Below are 16,747 nucleotides of genomic sequence, written 5' to 3'. Positions count from 1 at the left end.
GGGAGAGAGGGTGGGGGATTCAAGAGGAATAGAGATAGAGAGATCAGCGATGGGGGAGGAAGAGGGGGGAAGGAAAGGAGGTCTGATTTGGAGAGGATGTTTTTGTGATGATGCGAGCACATCCAGGAGGAAATGTCGAAGTCAGAGTGGGGATAGGAGAGGAAGATCTGGGCATCAAAAGCATATAAATTATACAAGAAGCCATGGGAAGAGATGAGCGGATCCAGCGATATTTCATATTACAAGAATATAAGAAAGGTTACAAGGTTCTGTTCTGAATGCCCCTTTATCTAATCTCCATTTGTGACCCCTGGTCCTTGTTTCTTTTTTCAATTTGAAAAAGTCCCCTGGTATTTAAATTCTACACTTTTCACAATATATCTGAGCATTTTGTTGGCCTTTTTTTAGTTCCCCCTCATTGTCTAGATGTAGACATTTCTGAGTCAACAAAAACTCCTAGGTCTTTTTCATAGATTCCTTCTTCAATTTCAGTATCTCCCATACGTTATGTATAATGCACATTTTTATTTCTATTTTAAATGTAATTTGCCATGTGTCTGCCCAGTTCTGAATGTTGTCTAGATCAGCATTCAGAACAGATCAGCATTCAAAATAGGGCAGCGTGTGGCGTAGTGGTTAGGGCTTTGGACTCTTGACCGGCGGGTCGTGGGTTCAATCCCAGGTGGGGGACACTGCTGCTGTACTCTTGAGCAAGGTACTTTACCTAGATTGCTCCAGTAAAAACCTAGCTGTATAAATAAGTAATTGTATATAAAAATAATGTATAAAATATAATGTAATTGTATGTAAAAAATAATGTGATATTTTGTAACAATTGTAAGCTGCCCTGGATAAGGGCATTTGCTAAGAAATAAATAACAATAGATCATTTTGAATGACCTTTGCTGCTGCAACAATGTTTGCCATTCCTATTTTTGCGTCTGGCAACAATGAGAACACATTTCAATTACAGAGCAATGACAAGTATTATACATTTACCTGGTTCGATTTTGTCTCCCTTTTTTTACAAAAGCCAGTAACAAAGGTCCTAAAGACCGCCATTAATGTCAAAGAAACTACAACTTTTTTCCCCCTTGTTGGCTACATTGGTATCATTTTAAAAAACGTCATGATTAGGTTAGTTGTCACATAACTTCTTTTCCTTCAGTTTGCACTGCCAAAAAAAAATCCACTTCCCCAGCCCCTCCCCCCTATCCTGTGGCTGCAGTCAGCCCGGGTGCTACGTCACGACACGCAGGCTCCAGCATTGAGAGCCAGCAGGCAGCAATGCTATAACTACTCAGAGAGGCTGAGCACAAGCACTGAAACATGAATACAGCACGCTTTAAAATATACGTGTAGCTAAATAGAGCACTGTCATGAGCTGAGGTCTATGCATTGTTTGACACTGTTGTGTATTATTAAATGGTTAGTCAGTGCGCATACGGTTTCATTGTAGGCAACTGGCAAGTCTCGTTTACAAGAACTCGCATTACACACATGTTGTCAATGTTCGTTTAGTTGGTTGCAATGCACTCGTTTATTTGGTATAAATGACTTGTTTAAACTTCATTAAACTCACATATTTCAAGACTACTGATTGGGATGAATTTTATTTCGAACCCGTACTGGGCAAGATGTCACCGATTGTAAAATACTGCAGAAAGACAGACAGGAATAAAATTATTATTATTATTATAATTAAGTGGGATTTGAACCGGGGACCTTCTGGTTACAAGCCCTTTTCTTTAACCTCTGCACCACACAGTCTCCAGTGACACAGAGAGCACTGAGTGACTCTCATACCTGCAGCCCAGCATGGGGGAGAGGCGCAGAGAGCCCTGAGTGACTCTCATACCTCCTGACCAGCATGGGGGAGAGGCACAGAGAGCCCTGAGTGACTCTCATACCTGCAGACCAGCATGGGGGAGAGGCACAGAGAGCACTGAGTGACTCTCATACCTGCAGACCAGCATGGGGGAGAGGCGCAGAGAGCACTGAGTGACTCTCATACCTGCAGACCAGCATGGGGGAGAGGCACAGAGAGATCTGAGTGACTCTCATACCTGCAGACCAGCATGGGGGAGAGGCACAGAGAGCCCTGAGTGACTCTCATACCTCCTGACCAGCATGGGGGAGAGGCACAGAGAGCCCTGAGTGACTCTCATACCTGCAGACCAGCATGGGGGAGAGGCATAGAGAGCCCTGAGTGACTCTCACACCTGCAGACCAGCATGGGGGAGAGGCACAGAGAGCCCTGAGTGACTCTCATACCTGCAGACCAGCATGGGGGAGAGGCACAGAGAGCACTGAGTGACTCTCATACCTGCAGACCAGCATGGGGGAGAGGCACAGAGAGCCCTGAGTGACTCTCATACCTGCAGACCAGCATGGGGGAGAGGCACAGAGAGCCCTGAGTGACTCTCATACCTGCAGAACAGCATGGGGGAGAGGCATAGAGAGCCCTGAGTGACTCTCATACCTGCAGACCAGCATGGGGGAGAGGCACAGAGAGCCCTGAGTGACTCTCATACCTGCAGACCAGCATGGTGTAGAGGGGAGCTGGATGGAGTTGTATCTTCAGAGGTGATTCAAAATAAAGAAAATATATGAACTGCACCAATCATGCTGTGTTTGTATAAGCAAGCCTGAAATATACTTTGCACTGGTTTGTTTTTTTAGGTCTTTAACTGAGCTCCTCACGTTGCAGTAGTTAAAACATCTGATTTGTTTGCGAGGGCTGCAGCGCACACCTGTTGTTATTGTAGATACAAAATGTCACCGATTGTAAAATACTGCAGAAAGACAGCCAGGAATAAAATTATTATTATTATTATTAAGTGGGATTTGAACAGGGGACCTTCTGGTTACAAGCCCTTTTCTTTAACCTCTGCACCACACAGTCTCCAGTGACACAGAGAGCCCTGAGTGACTCTCATACCTGCAGACCAGCATGGGGGAGAGGCGCAGAGAGCCCTGAGTGACTCTCATACCTGCAGACCAGCATGGGGGAGAGGCACAGAGAGCCCTGAGTGACTCTCATACCTGCAGACCAGCATGGGGGAGAGGCACAGAGAGCACTGAGTGACTCTCATACCTGCAGACCAGCATGGGGGAGAGGCACAGAGAACCGAGTGACTCTCATACCTGCAGACCAGCATGGGGGAGAGGCACAGAGAGCCCTGAGTGACTCTCAAACCTGCAGACCAGCATGGGGGAGAGGCACAGAGAGCCCTGAGTGACTCTCATACCTGCAGACCAGCATGGGGGAGAGGCACAGAGAGCCCTGAGTGACTCTCATACCTGCAGACCAGCATGGGGGAGAGGCATAGAGAGCCCTGAGTGACTCTCATACCTGCAGACCAGCATGGGGGAGAGGCACAGAGAGCCCTGAGTGACTCTCATACCTGCAGACCAGCATGGGGGAGAGGCACAGAGAGCCTGAGTGACTCTCATACCTGCAGACCAGCATGGGGGAGAGGCACAGAGAGCCCCGAGTGACTCTCATACCTGCAGACCAGCATGGGGGAGAGGCACAGAGAGCACTGAGTGACTCTCATACCTGCAGACCAGCATGGGGGAGAGGCACAGAGAGCCCTGAGTGACTCTCATACCTGCAGACCAGCATGGGGGAGAGGCACAGAGAGACCTGAGTGACTCTCATACCTGCAGCCCAGCATGGGGGAGAGGCACAGAGAGCCCTGAGTGACTCTCATACCTGCAGACCAGCATGGTGTAGAGGGGAGCTGGATGGAGTTGTATCTTCAGAGGTGATTCAAAATAAAGAAAATATATGAACTGCACCAATCATGCTGTGTTTGTATAAGCAAGCCTGAAATATACTTTGCACTGGTTTGTTTTTTTAGGTCTTTAACTGAGCTGCTCACGTTGCAGTAGTTAAAACATCTGATTTGTTTGCGAGGGCTGCAGCGCACACCTGTTGTTATTGTAGATACAAACTAGAGAGATTTGAATGTCTCCATGGCAACAGGGTTCCAGTGGCAGGTCATCGGCTGTGCGTGTTGGTACCTCCAGAATAATCAATATTGAAATGGGGTCCAAAGAGAGCCCAATCCTCCAACCCCGTCACTAAATATCTCAGAGTCCCTGAAGAGGTCATCGAGCCTGCCAGGACTGGTACAGCAGTCAGTGTGATTCCTGTCTGACAGTCACCATGGCAACTAGCAAGGGGAACAGTGACACCCCCAAGCACCCAAACCAGCAATACTATATATAAAAACTGTCTAAACCATGTTGTGACACTGTGTAATATAATAAACTATGAATATTGAAACACACGGCACATACCTCTATATATAATATCATATACATATTGTTTTTTAAAATGGGAGTGACAGTCACTGTGTAAAGTATGAAGTCATTGGCTGTGCTGTTTGTCTCCACCCATCATACTCAGTATATCATATCATGTCTAAACTGAGCGTCATCTTGTCAGCGCGTTTCCAGCCGGGGAGGAGAACACTTTGGCACTGCTTTGAGTGTAAGGTAAGACTTTCCTAAAACACGATCTAGATGTACTTGTTTATACACTATTTAATTAAATTCCAATGCATTTTTTCTGACATTGCTGTATATGAAATACATAAGAGATATTCTGGAATATTTTCAATTTATCCTTGATTTAGTTTTAATATGTAAACATTGATAACATATATGATGATGATGATTATTATTATATTTTCAATTATTATTAGTATTGCTACTAAGATGTTTTGGTTTATTATTCTTATTTTGTATTTCTACTGTTATTGCTGATTGTGATAATGCTGCTGTATATATCTCACGCTGTCTTATTCTCAAAGTTTAACTTTAAGACCTTTTCAAAGCTTGATTTTGGGGTTAAATGGAATTTGATGTTCATGTATTTATTATTCTCTCATCGATACACACTTTGTTTAGGAAATACATTGAACAGCAAGTGATTATATGAGCAGGTATTATTTTAAAAAGACATCTATACAACTCTGTTCAATTAAAAGCACAAAAGGCTTTAGTTTGAACGCAGGTGAACCGCCCTACTTTGCATAACTCCTGCTGCAACCCCTGCTCGGTGTAGCTAAGTAAACATTCACATTGCTTTAATACCCCCTCAAACAAATGAGATGCTTTCAACACTGCACCCCGCCAGCCTGGGTAAGCACTTCATTGCTGGGTCTTGATGCAAATACAGGAAGTGTATGTTACAGGTGCAACAGCAGCAGGATAGCAGGACCCAGGGGAATCCTTTTACTCCTTCTACCCAATTGTTTAATTGTTGCCAATTTATTATACAATTATATAAATGAGCTATTTCTAGCAAACGGGATTGAACGCTGCACGAGACTAGGACGCGGTTGTGGTTTGCTTCGGTGGAAAGGAAAGGAATCAATTCTCACGTTCTGCTAAGACTGGGCAAGGCTGGGCAGAGAATGACGTCTAGGTCACATAACCACGTTTTGCCTGAGTGACCTCCAATTATTATCTTTTCATTACAGTTTCTTTTAGTGTTTCTCGATTGTGTTTTATATATATATACACACACACACACACAGTTGTAGTCAAAAGTTGACATACCCCAATGGAAATTTATAATTTCTAGAAATTTTTGGAAAATAAAGAACTTTAGGAACAATCTTTTGCAGTAAAAGTTTTGCTTTTGTGGATGAGGGAAAAAAAAGTTAAAAGAAATAGATGTCTACAATTATTTATTTTTGCAAAACTCCAAAAATGCTAATTCAAAGGTATGCATACCCTTTGATGCTATGACGGTATTGTACAAGGTGCTATACATTCAATATGATAAGAACCTAATTCTAGAAAAGTTTAGAAAAGGAATCCACTTTTTATTTTCATTTATTGGTACAATAATACCCGAAAATAAATTGTAACTGCAATTGGTACCAAATAAGCACTGTAATATTTGTTCAAGTTTATCTTTTATGAAAAGTTATTTTATTGAGGTACATTATTTTTACTTGAAGTGTATTTAAAAATCTTGGCAGAAACCAAATAAAGTGTTAATAACAGTAAGTTTATTTAGTGAAGTATTCTTGCCTTCTGTTTGTGTTTTTAAATAACTTCAGCTGCTGTGTTTATTCACTATGAAGATAATACTTCAGATTGTTTCACTGCAATATTAGTTGTCTGTGTCACAGCTGTGTGTTTGCAGTGGGGTTTGTTGTGTTACTGTTATTTAGAGTAAAAACGTCACTCTAATTCTAATTAACAGTGGTTTCTGCTGTTGTAATAATAACGTCAGATATTTTTAATCACTGAAAACATATTCTGTATACAGTTGGAGATATAGTCACTACAATACAACAAGTACTAATGAGAACTGTTAATTGTATAGATAAAGTGATATCTTGTAACAGTAGTAAAAGCACGACAGCGTCTGTCACTTTTCTAAGCCCCGCCCCTTTTGATTGATTTTTGCCCACAAGCCCCACCCCTTTCACATCTTCTGATTGATTTATGACCCTAAACCCCACCCCTATTGGTTGATTTCTGACCTTAAGCCCCACCCCTGAGTGATTTATGACCCTTAAGCCCCTCCCCCTTTCCCACACTTTGAGTGATTTATGGCTCTAAAGCCTCACCCCCTTTTTTCAACGGTTTTGAGTGATTTATGACCCTTCCCTTTTTACCGGACATCTGTCAAAAATAGCCTTCCCTAAAAATGGCAGCTGTTGTACCCATGTTTTAAAGACTATTACAAAGAAAAGAAAGAAAGAAAGAAAGAAAGTTATATTGTAATGCATTGTTTTTTGACTATGTTTGAGACTCTCCATAACAATAACCAGGAGTTATTACCATACAGCGAGTCCATAAACATAGAAAATAATCTCATAATCAGTATATTATACACATATGACACTGAAAATTAACCCATAATAGCACATCTCAAATGCGCCGGGCCCTACAATTCGGTTGGATTTCCAGACCATGGTAGGTAGCTGTGTCAAGTCCATAATAAACATGTATCCATCTAATGGTTGATTTTAATATTACAACGTGTTCTAAAAAACGATTTAAAGTTGTATTTGAATACAATAAAGGTTAGCACAGGCTGCATTGTAAAGGATTTAGGGTATTTTAGGAGCCTACCCATAATGCCCCGGATTTGCATACTGGTTTCTATTAACATTACAGAGAACTCTAAAATACGATTTAAAAGGTATTTTAGACATTGATAGATGTTACCACTACGTTCTTTGTCTTATTGTGCTTGTTTTAAGACCATACAAGACGTGATTAGGTAAAAGAATAATATTTTTTCTGTTAAAAAAACTGTATCAATGCTGCAGGATTAAGCATGCAGCAGACTCCTGTATGTAGCTCGTTTTTAAAATACTAGCATCGGTTTCTAATTATTTTCAAAATAAATATTTTATAAAAAGCGTGTTTGAAAGCGATAACTAATGTTTTGATATGAATAAAAGTCTTATTGATAGTTTCAACTCTCCTACATCCGCAGGCTGTAAAAAAAGACGCTGTGTAACAAGGCCATGTCTAATTTATCGTTCTGTGGTACTGTATGCAAATGTGGTAGACATCTCTTTGAAAGAATCAATCACTGTAAGGGGTTTAATGCCTCCTTCAGTTAACAGTATTTAAAAAATAAAAAAACTGTTATTTTAGACGTTGATAGATGTTACTAATACATTCTTTGTCTTAATGTGGTTATTTTAAAACCATACACGACGTGGTTATGTATAAGAATAATATTTTTTCTGTTAACATTTTTTTTTAATCAATGCTGCTGTATTAAGCATGCCGCCTACTGCCATCTGCTGGTTGAATTTAATATTGCAGTGGCTACGACCTGGTTATGTGTAACATACTCTAAAAAACGATTTAAAATGTATTTTAGACATTGATAGATGTTACCACAATTGTATTTGACTTAATGTGGTTATTTTAAAACCATACACGACGTGGTTAAGTATAAGAATAATATTTTTTCTGTTAAAAAAAAATGTATCAATGCTGCTGTATTAAGCATGCCGCCTACTGCCATCTGCTGGTTGAATTTAATATTGCAGTGGCTATGACCTGGAAATGTGTAACATACTCTAAAAAACGATTTAAAGGTATTTGTTACCACTACGTTCTTTGTCTTAATGTGGTTATTTTAAGACCATACACGACGTGTTTAGGACTAAGAATCGTCTTTTCTGTTAAACTGTATAAATGCTGGAGGAACAGCCATACCGCAGACTCCTGTCTGTAGCTCATTTTAATATACTAGCATCGGTTTCTAATTATTTTCAAAATAAATATAGTAAAAAAGCATGTTTGAAAGTGAAAACTACATTTCTGTGGGATTTTCAGGCCGTGGTAGGTAACTGTGTCCTTACACATGGTTCTATGTAATGGTGATATTTTAGAAGAGGTTGTTACAGAGTATGCAGGATTCAGGTAACACCGCTAGGGTAGGATTACATTTGGCCACCCACGAGTATCACTGTTCCCCTTAATCACTTTTTTCATTATTAAAATACACGTTGTTTTATGTGCATGTAATAGATGATGCTTGCAAACTCTATGCAGTAAGCTTGTATGCAGGAGCACATCGGGGCCAAGTACAGAACTGCATCTAACTTACTTGGTCAAAACAGATTTAACAGGGACAGTTCCATGAACGTTAGCCTTCACGTTCATTTTTCTATTACCATTTCATTTAAGGCTGAGGAGTTTATCAAATGTATTAATAAAGTATCACCAGTACAGAACAGAAATAGTTCACTATGACTATGAATAGTAAATTCAGAGAAGCTCTGAAAAACTTTCACAGCCAGTACACAATATAACTCTTATTTAACATTATTTATAGCATTATCATGTTTCTCATCGCTATTCTGCACACCATCCAGTTCAAATTCAAACTAATGGAACATATTTTGATGTTTGTAGGAAAAACGTAACTACAGTAAGAGCACTTAAATAAACAGTAACATAGCTGTTATAAAACAGAAAGCTTACTGTTAAAAGTAACACCACTTATTTATTTTTTTAATTCATGAAAATATTAGTTGACTACAGTGTATTTCTTTAAATAGTAATTTTAGATGCATGACAGCTTTTTTTTGTTTAAAAATAAGTTACACAAGAAATTACATTTCAGTCATTATTTTTACTTCTGTTATAATCTGTGCTGTATCTGTTTTAGCCATTTTTATTGTACATTTATTTACAGTGTAATTCCGTTCTTATAGGTTACAAAACACCCCTGTTAACACTATCACTATCCCCTCCTTCATAAACTTTATATTAACAGGCCAAACACACACACACACATACGCACACAGCAATCACTACCCCCAAACTTCATCATTAGAAACAGCCTCATAAATATAAAACTACCCAATTGTAATTACATTTATGTATTTAATTAAAGTAGTTTAAACTTGTTTAGACTTGTTTATTTTGTCTCTGTACCAGGGACGCAACAACACAATGAGAATGTTATCATACAAACACTCTGTGGTGGGGGGTGTAAGGACAGTATGGCCATAAATCAATCAATAGGGGCGGGGTTTAGGGTCATAAATCAATCAAAAGGCGTTAAAGGGGCGGGGCTTATGGTCATAAAAGGGGCGGGGCTTAGAAAAGTGACAGACGCTGTCGTGCCTTTTCTACTTGTAACAATTATAAGTCGCCGTGGGTAAGAGCGTCAGCTAAGAAATAAATAATAATAATAATAGAAATTAGAATCTCGATTACTGGCTAGCCAAACCCCTTGACAGCCAAAACACTGAAACCCGAAATGTCCTTGTCGAGGGCAACTTACAACTGTTATTACAAATATCACATTATACATTAATCACATATTTTTTTACATACAATTACTGTTTTATACAGTTGGGTCTATACTGGAGCAATCTAGGTAAAGTACCTTGCTCAAGGGCACAGCAGCAGTGTCCACCACCTGGGATTGAACCCACAACCCTCCAGAGCCCTAACCACTACTCTACACTGCTGACTATGTTGGCAGATAGCACACACATGCGTTCTGTAAATATCCATCCTTATGCAGTGCAGATGGGTCTCTCCTCTGCAGAGCTGTCCATCTTAATGATGGCTGTCTGTGGTTGCTTGTGTTGCCTTGTCCCTTTCACTGCTTGTAAGGAGGTGGGAGGGGATGCAGTGTTAAGATTAAAAACCCAAACATCGCATTTCTCTACTTCAGTCATTAATATAAACCCTAACTGATGCATTTTTAGGGAACCTTTTTTTTTTTTTTTTTTTTCAAATTATAGTAATTTACTGATTTAATTTTTATATTTATTAATATGACGTTTTCATGTTTCACGTCATTCAAATCCTTTTTTTATTTTAAGCATGCAATCGTGTTGAGGTGTATTTACAGCTATTGTAGTGTACGGGTCGTGTGCGCATGCGCAGTAACCACTTCAGAGACTTGTTTGTCGTTCCACGAACACAGCTGCGTTTATTTAATAAACTTTTGAACAGAAACCCAAAGACAGACCGAACCCAAACTCTGGTCAGGACAGGTAAGCGTGTTTCCTGACAAACACAAGTACTGTGACTATTTGTAGCACGCAGATTTCCACTGCCAGTTCACCTCTCCTTACAGTCCCCAAACAGACCTATTTATAGCGCTGGGTAATCAGTTAATGAACGAATTCCAACTGAACAATCGCACACCATTACCTCTAATTCAAGACTGTGACCTTGTTAAACCCACATGCTTTATTCAAACACTGACATCTAGTGGACACGTCTGTCATTACAGTTTTATAAACCCCTGTCAGCAGCGTGTAGGTACTATATAATACTGCAATGCCAGGATGCTTTACATTTGCATATAGGCTACGCATATTTGAACTCTTATCCTTGCATTCTGAGAAGTGAGTGTAGTTCTGTAATGTGCTGTTTCTATTTTCTACACTGCAGCATCGTGCTCAGGCATGACGATGCAAGCTCGCAATTAAGAGCTTCTCATTTCGGTGACCCACAGTGTTTTCTGTGTTTTAGGACGTGGGTTGTTTGCATTGTTACTGAATATTTTCCTTTTGCTAAATTTTAAAATGTGAAAATACACCTATCCTTTACCTTATCTGACCACTTCCAATTTTACAAACACATCCTATTGAAGGTTCTAATGAATGTGATTAAAAGTGAGGCATCAGTTAAATACCTCTTATTTTGCATCACCTATAAGGATGTTTAAAAGTACTACAGGGGCAAAGAATTCACAAATAAATAACAGCTAGAGCACAACGTCACAGTCATGTGAACACATGGGGAAAGTGAGATGTCTGAACTGTCCTGTTTGTAATGATTAAGTGCACGTGTTGCTTGTTATAACACACAAGCTATTGTACAGAAAAGCCAGTCCGGAGCCACTCGAAGCTTAACCTGCATTGAGGTGATTCACAGAAAGTCTTCTGTTTCTAATGCAGAGTCTGCTGTGATGGGGGAGAGAGGGCTGCTCATCCTTCTGCTTGCAGGTGAGTTTCCTTTATTTCTGCTTTTCTCTCTGTTTGCTTTGATATTGTCCACATTCCCTCTCAGAGAAGATCATGCGGTTCTTAAAGCTGCAGTGTCCCTCAATCACGTTCAATCTAAACTAACGTGTGATTCCTGGGTGTGTGTTCACTGCACTGCTCCACTTCTACAGAGCAGACCTTGTTGCTGTTGTATCTGCTCAGCTCAGCACAAGGTACTGATCAGTAATGTGGGAGGTATACGGAGGCTGCCTGTTGTCACACTTATTTTTTTTAGCTATTAGGAGTATCAGAATCTGGTTTCATTCCTAAGTGTAGTTTAGCAAAGGTTATTCTACAGCTTTTCAAGATACCTTAATGTGGGATGAACCTACAGAGGCTGCCTGTGTGTCCAGAGTTATTATCAGAATCTGGGGTATATTGAGGCCGTCTCTCTGTCTGTGTTACACATTATTTATCTAGAGAGGTTCTTATTCCTCTTGTGTTTGACCTGTCTGACTATCAGCTACACTGTCACATGTCAATGTGTTTTTGGAATATAATTAAATACAAATAAATTGTATTTTGTTTTAAAAGTCTTTACTTCCTCTGTTGGGACAGAACGTTTCTGCGAATAAGCTTTATAAGATGTTATCCTGTCTCAGTCAGTTTAATCTTTCACTCCGCTAGCTAGCCGTATTTTCAAAAATGTTTTTTTTTTTTTATTAGGGTTTTGTGTGCCCGCTGACAATCAGATTAGAAAACACGTGTTTGTGAATACTCTGAAGAGCTGGTCTGAAGCTCAGTCGTACTGTAGAGAGAAGCACACAGACCTGGCCACTGTGCGCAGCCAGGAAGAAACACAGCAGCTCTTAAATATTGCAGGAGCTTCTCTCATTACTGAGGCCTGGATCGGGCTGTATCGTGATGGCACACAGAACTGGCAGTGGTCTAACAGTGAAGATGTCATCTATAACTGGACAGCAAAGCTCTTCTGTGCTTCAATCAATTCAGTGGGACGGTGGGAGGACAGAGTCTGCTTTGAGAAGAACGCTTTCATGTGCTACAACGGTAAAGATGTAACTTTTGTTCAGGTGGGGAGGGGAAAGGAGAAGATGGACTGGAGAATAGCTTCTGAGAGCGGTAGTGGTCTAAATCAGAGGGTAGCTTGGATCTCTTCCATCGCCGTTCAGCAGTGTGCAGCTCGTTTACAGGATGAGCAGAGTGTAGAGGCTAGCCAGGGCTGGGGAGGGGAGGAGAGGAGCGAGCAGGGCGGGAGACGACAGGACAGAAGGAGTCAAGAGTTGCATTGGAAGAAGAAAAAAGTGTCATATTGGCAGAGTCTACTGAAAGCTGGGAGTCAATAGGGGGTAGATAGGGAGAGAGCGGAGGAAGTAAAGGTGGTTGAGGAAAGGGAGCAGAGATTGCGGTGCAAGGAGAACGGGGGTAGTGGATTGGAGAGAGGGTAGAAGTGAAAAGATGATGTGGTCTGAGTCCCACACTGCTGCCCCCCCTCTCAACTTTCACACCTTTGACCTTTGCTCTTAACTCTTGGATTACGGGCGCTGTCTCCTCTTCCTACTCGCTTCTTCCAATCCATTGCTCCGCTCTTCTTCTTTTTATCTCGTCTCTCTCATCAACACCTCCCTGCTCTCTGACTCCTTTCCCTCAGCCTTCAAAACTGCTCGTGTCACCCCCATTCTAAACCTTCTCTTGACCCTTCCTCTGCCCAGAACTATCACCCGCTCTCCTGTATTGCCCTGTAATACCTTTAAGTCACTTTGGATAAAGGAGTCTGCCAAATAAATCATAGTAATAAAGAATTAAAATAATTTTGCCCTTGATTTTAAATTAACACAAAATGTTCTTGACTGTGGACAAGAGACAGCTTATATTAAATGACTAATTTTGAGGGTGTGTTTTGGGTTCAGAGCCACCACAGATCCTAGCCTCTCATCTTCTATTTGTGTTTACAGAGACCAGCACCATCACTGAGAGATACACCCTGATTGAAGAACTGAAAAACTGGACTGAAGCTCAGCAGTACTGTAGAGAACACCACACCGACCTCGTCAGTATAAAGAACACCAGTGAAAATGCAGACCTTGTGAAGAAAGCGCAGGGCAAGCCCTTCTGGATAGGCCTGTTTAATGAGCCCTGGAAGTGGTCACACCAGGGGGATAACTACACATTTCACTACTGGAGCAATGAGCAACCAGACAATTGGGGAGGCAATGAGAACTGTGTGGAGATCATGAAGAGCGGTGAATGGAATGACTGTGGCTGCATCTCTCAGTTCCCTTTCTTCTGCTATGATGGTAAGGATCCCGGCTCAGTCTGTGTTCTTGTTCAGCTCAGTGTTTGTACCCCAGTCTGTGAGCAGGGACTCAGAGGCCCAGTCCATCTGATCCTACAGTAGCTGTCTGACCCCCAGAGCAGGGCAGGGTGTAGCCTAGAGATCTGAAGAACCAGAAACCAGCCCCATCATTAAGAGTGTGTGAGCAGGGAGCAGCTACCCCTCATTGTTACACACAGGAGAGACATGTGCTGTAAAATACATTCTGATTGGGTATTTATTGTATTGATTTAAAAACATTGATCCCTTCAGGATGTCATTGTGAGCATTGCCCTGACAACAGCATACACACAGTTAAATTACACTTAGAAAAATAAATTAGACATCTTTTATCTTGACAACCCCCTCAGACCCTCCTTCAACACGGCTCTCTGAAGGTATGGAGTGTAATCACTTCAGATTGATTAAAACCCTACAGCAGAAATGTGACTGTAATAAATTACTTAATTATTGTATTTATTGTAATTTATTCATTATTGATTCATTTGTTTCTACAGATGCAACCCCCTCAGACCCTCCTTCAACACGGCTCTCTGAAGGTATGGAGTTAGATCCTGCATTCAGATGAATTTATTTTATTTATTATAATTTATTCATTATTGATTCATTTGCTTCTACAGATGCAATCCCCTCAGACCCTCCTTCAACAACGCTCTCTGAAGGTATGGAGTGTAATCAATTCAGTTTGATTGAAAGCCCACAGCAGAAATGTGACTGTAATAAATTACTGAATTATTTTATTTATTATAATTTATTCATTATTGATTCATCTGTTTCTACAGATCTAACCCCCTCAGACCCTCCTTCAACACAGCTCTCTGAAGGTATGGCGTGTAATCACTTCAGTTTGATTGAAAGCCCACAGCTGAAATGTGACTGTAATAAATTACTGAATTATTTTATTTATTATAATTTATTCATTATTGATTCATTTGTTTCTACAGATGCAACCCCCTCAGACCCTCCTTCAACACGGCTCTCTGAAGGTATGGAGTGTAATCACTTCAGTTTGATTGAAAGTCCACAGCAGAAATGTGACTGTAATAAATTACTGAATTATTTTATTTATTATTATTTATTCATTATCAATTCGCTCCGGTCTCTCAAGGTATGGGGTGTAATCAGTTCAGTGTGATTCATAACCCACAGCAGGAATCTGAACTTTGTTATAAACTTTCTTTTTTCTCTTTATCTTTTTACAGATGCAGAACCCTCGAGCCTCCCTTCCACTCCAGTCTCTCAAGGTCTGTGCAGTTTGTAGAGTGCAGTGTGTTCAGTGTGATTGACAGCCCACCTCCTTTGTCATGTGATCCACTAGACCTGTATAAGCTGTGGGAGAGCTGTGTGCAACTATTCAGCAACAATTCTAGAAGACAGAATGTTGTCTTTAGGCTTGGAATCCTATTCTATACAGCTACATTATATTGTACAGTACAAAGAATCTGTCTTTCTAAGCAAAATCTACTGCCTGACAATGTCACACTGCAGGAACAGGTGGGCACCGTGCCATAGGGTGCAGTGAAACAGCTTGCCTGAGTAGAGTAACTCCTCCTCTACTGGGAATATATATAAATTATCATCTGCTTTCACAGACCCTGATTAGCACTATGCTTGGACTACCTGACCTGAGGTAACATTAGGTACTGCAAGATTAGTGCTGGTTGGGGTCTGTGAAGCCAGCTGATTATTTGATAAATCATATTACCAGCTGCAATAGAGGTGAGAAATCACATCAGTGATAATATTGCCCTGATAATCTGAACCACACTGCTGTCATAAAGAAATGCAGGCTGATGGCAGCTGTAGAAGTACAATTTAAATATTACTGTAAACACCAACCCAACACTCATGACCGGCACATGAATAGCACACGTACAAAACCAGATCACAGTTAATGAAATGATGATGATGATTATTATTATTATTATTATTATTATTAGCAGGCACTCCAGTCCCTGTGGATCTCCACCTGATCTCTGACAGTATGGTCTGGCCGGAGGCTTGGCAGTACTGCAAGAATCACTACACTGACCTAGTGAGCCTCACAAGCCTGGCTGCACAGAACAGAGTGTCGGAGCTCGTCAGGAACAGCACTGCGTCGCGATTCTGGACCGGCCTGCACAGAACCGTTGTGTATGATAACTGGTACTGGGTTGCTGGTAAGGATAAGAAGGGGCTCCTAAACTACACTAACTGGGCCCCTGGGGAGCCCAACAATCCTTACTATGAGCACTGTGGGGAGATGGTGCTGAGGGAGGATGGGAGGGCTGAGTGGAATGATCTGTGCTGTTATGAAAAGCTCTCCTTTATCTGTTTCAAAGATCAACAACACCCCTAAAAGGGTGTACAGCAGTGGTTCTAAAACTATCTCTAGTCGGGACCCCCTTTTAAAGTTATTTTAGTCTGAAAAAAAAAAAAAACATTTACAAATAAATTTATAGAAGTATCTAAATCTGAATGATATTATGTAAGCAATGTGTGAATAATAAAGGAAATCGAAGTCTTGTATGTGACAGAGTTTGCAATGCCATGTCTGCTCTCTATAAAGAGCTGCTGCAATGCACTGCAGCCATTGCGGATGGTAGGTCTGCTTGTGATGTGGTCGCTTGAAACCTTCCTGTGAACCCCCAGGGTTCCCAACCCCCAGTCTGAGAACCACTGTCTCCACAGAACCCAGAGCTTTACTATAGGAGTAATACACCAAAATACTATAGAAGAAAATGCTATGTAGTAATCTTTAATGATATACATTATTCTGATATTTCATTGTACTTGTTTAATATCCTGTTGTGTGTGTGTTCTGTGTGATTCTCCGTTGTTTCAAATAAGAGCATTATCTGCCGTGCTTACTAACTATTCCAGCAAAATGCTTCCTGAAAAGTCTCCTCAAGGCTGATTGTAATGAAGTGAGGTGGGGAAGCATAATAGTGTTGCACAG

The 16,747-nt window shown here is 40.8% G+C and overlaps 2 protein-coding genes across 2 annotated transcripts in view; both read left to right on the top strand.

Annotated features, from left to right (window-relative positions):
* Positions 1 to 16,534, top strand: part of LOC117971655 (C-type mannose receptor 2-like) — a 31,011-nt gene extending 14,477 nt beyond the window's left edge. Inside the window, exons 9-13 of the mRNA XM_059009040.1 lie at positions 14,430 to 14,471; positions 14,592 to 14,633; positions 14,754 to 14,795; positions 15,012 to 15,053; positions 15,750 to 16,534. Of these exons, the coding sequence (XP_058865023.1) occupies positions 14,430 to 14,471; positions 14,592 to 14,633; positions 14,754 to 14,795; positions 15,012 to 15,053; positions 15,750 to 16,147 (566 nt within the window). The 3' untranslated portion in view covers positions 16,148 to 16,534. The remainder of the gene's footprint in view (positions 1 to 14,429; positions 14,472 to 14,591; positions 14,634 to 14,753; positions 14,796 to 15,011; positions 15,054 to 15,749) is intronic.
* On the top strand, positions 11,301 to 13,919 carry LOC131707038 (L-selectin-like). Its single transcript, XM_059009088.1, has 3 exons — positions 11,301 to 11,477; positions 12,183 to 12,524; positions 13,430 to 13,919. The coding sequence occupies exons 1-3, from the start codon at positions 11,441 to 11,443 to the stop codon at positions 13,870 to 13,872; spliced, it is 822 nt and encodes a 273-aa protein (XP_058865071.1). The 5' UTR covers positions 11,301 to 11,440; the 3' UTR covers positions 13,873 to 13,919.
* Positions 16,535 to 16,747: the final 213 nt, after the last annotated feature.

The sequence above is a fragment of the Acipenser ruthenus genome, chromosome 38 (genome assembly GCF_902713425.1).
Source record: "Acipenser ruthenus chromosome 38, fAciRut3.2 maternal haplotype, whole genome shotgun sequence".
Lineage (NCBI taxonomy): Eukaryota > Metazoa > Chordata > Actinopteri > Acipenseriformes > Acipenseridae > Acipenser > Acipenser ruthenus.
The sequence above is the reverse complement of the archived record's forward strand: the minus strand, read 5'-3'. Positions and strand labels throughout refer to the sequence as shown.

What these genes read in the sequence shown, in the direction of transcription:
- LOC131707038 (XM_059009088.1), top strand. Translation starts at nt 11,441, where the DNA reads ATGGGGGAGAGAGGGCTGCTCATCCTTCTGCTTGCAG. An exon ending in GCTCATCCTTCTGCTTGCAG is followed by an intron (nt 11,478 to 12,182) that starts GTGAGTTTCCTT and finishes TTTTTTTATTAG; the next exon opens with GGTTTTGTGTGCCCGCTGAC. An exon ending in CGCTTTCATGTGCTACAACG is followed by an intron (nt 12,525 to 13,429) that starts GTAAAGATGTAA and finishes TTGTGTTTACAG; the next exon opens with AGACCAGCACCATCACTGAG.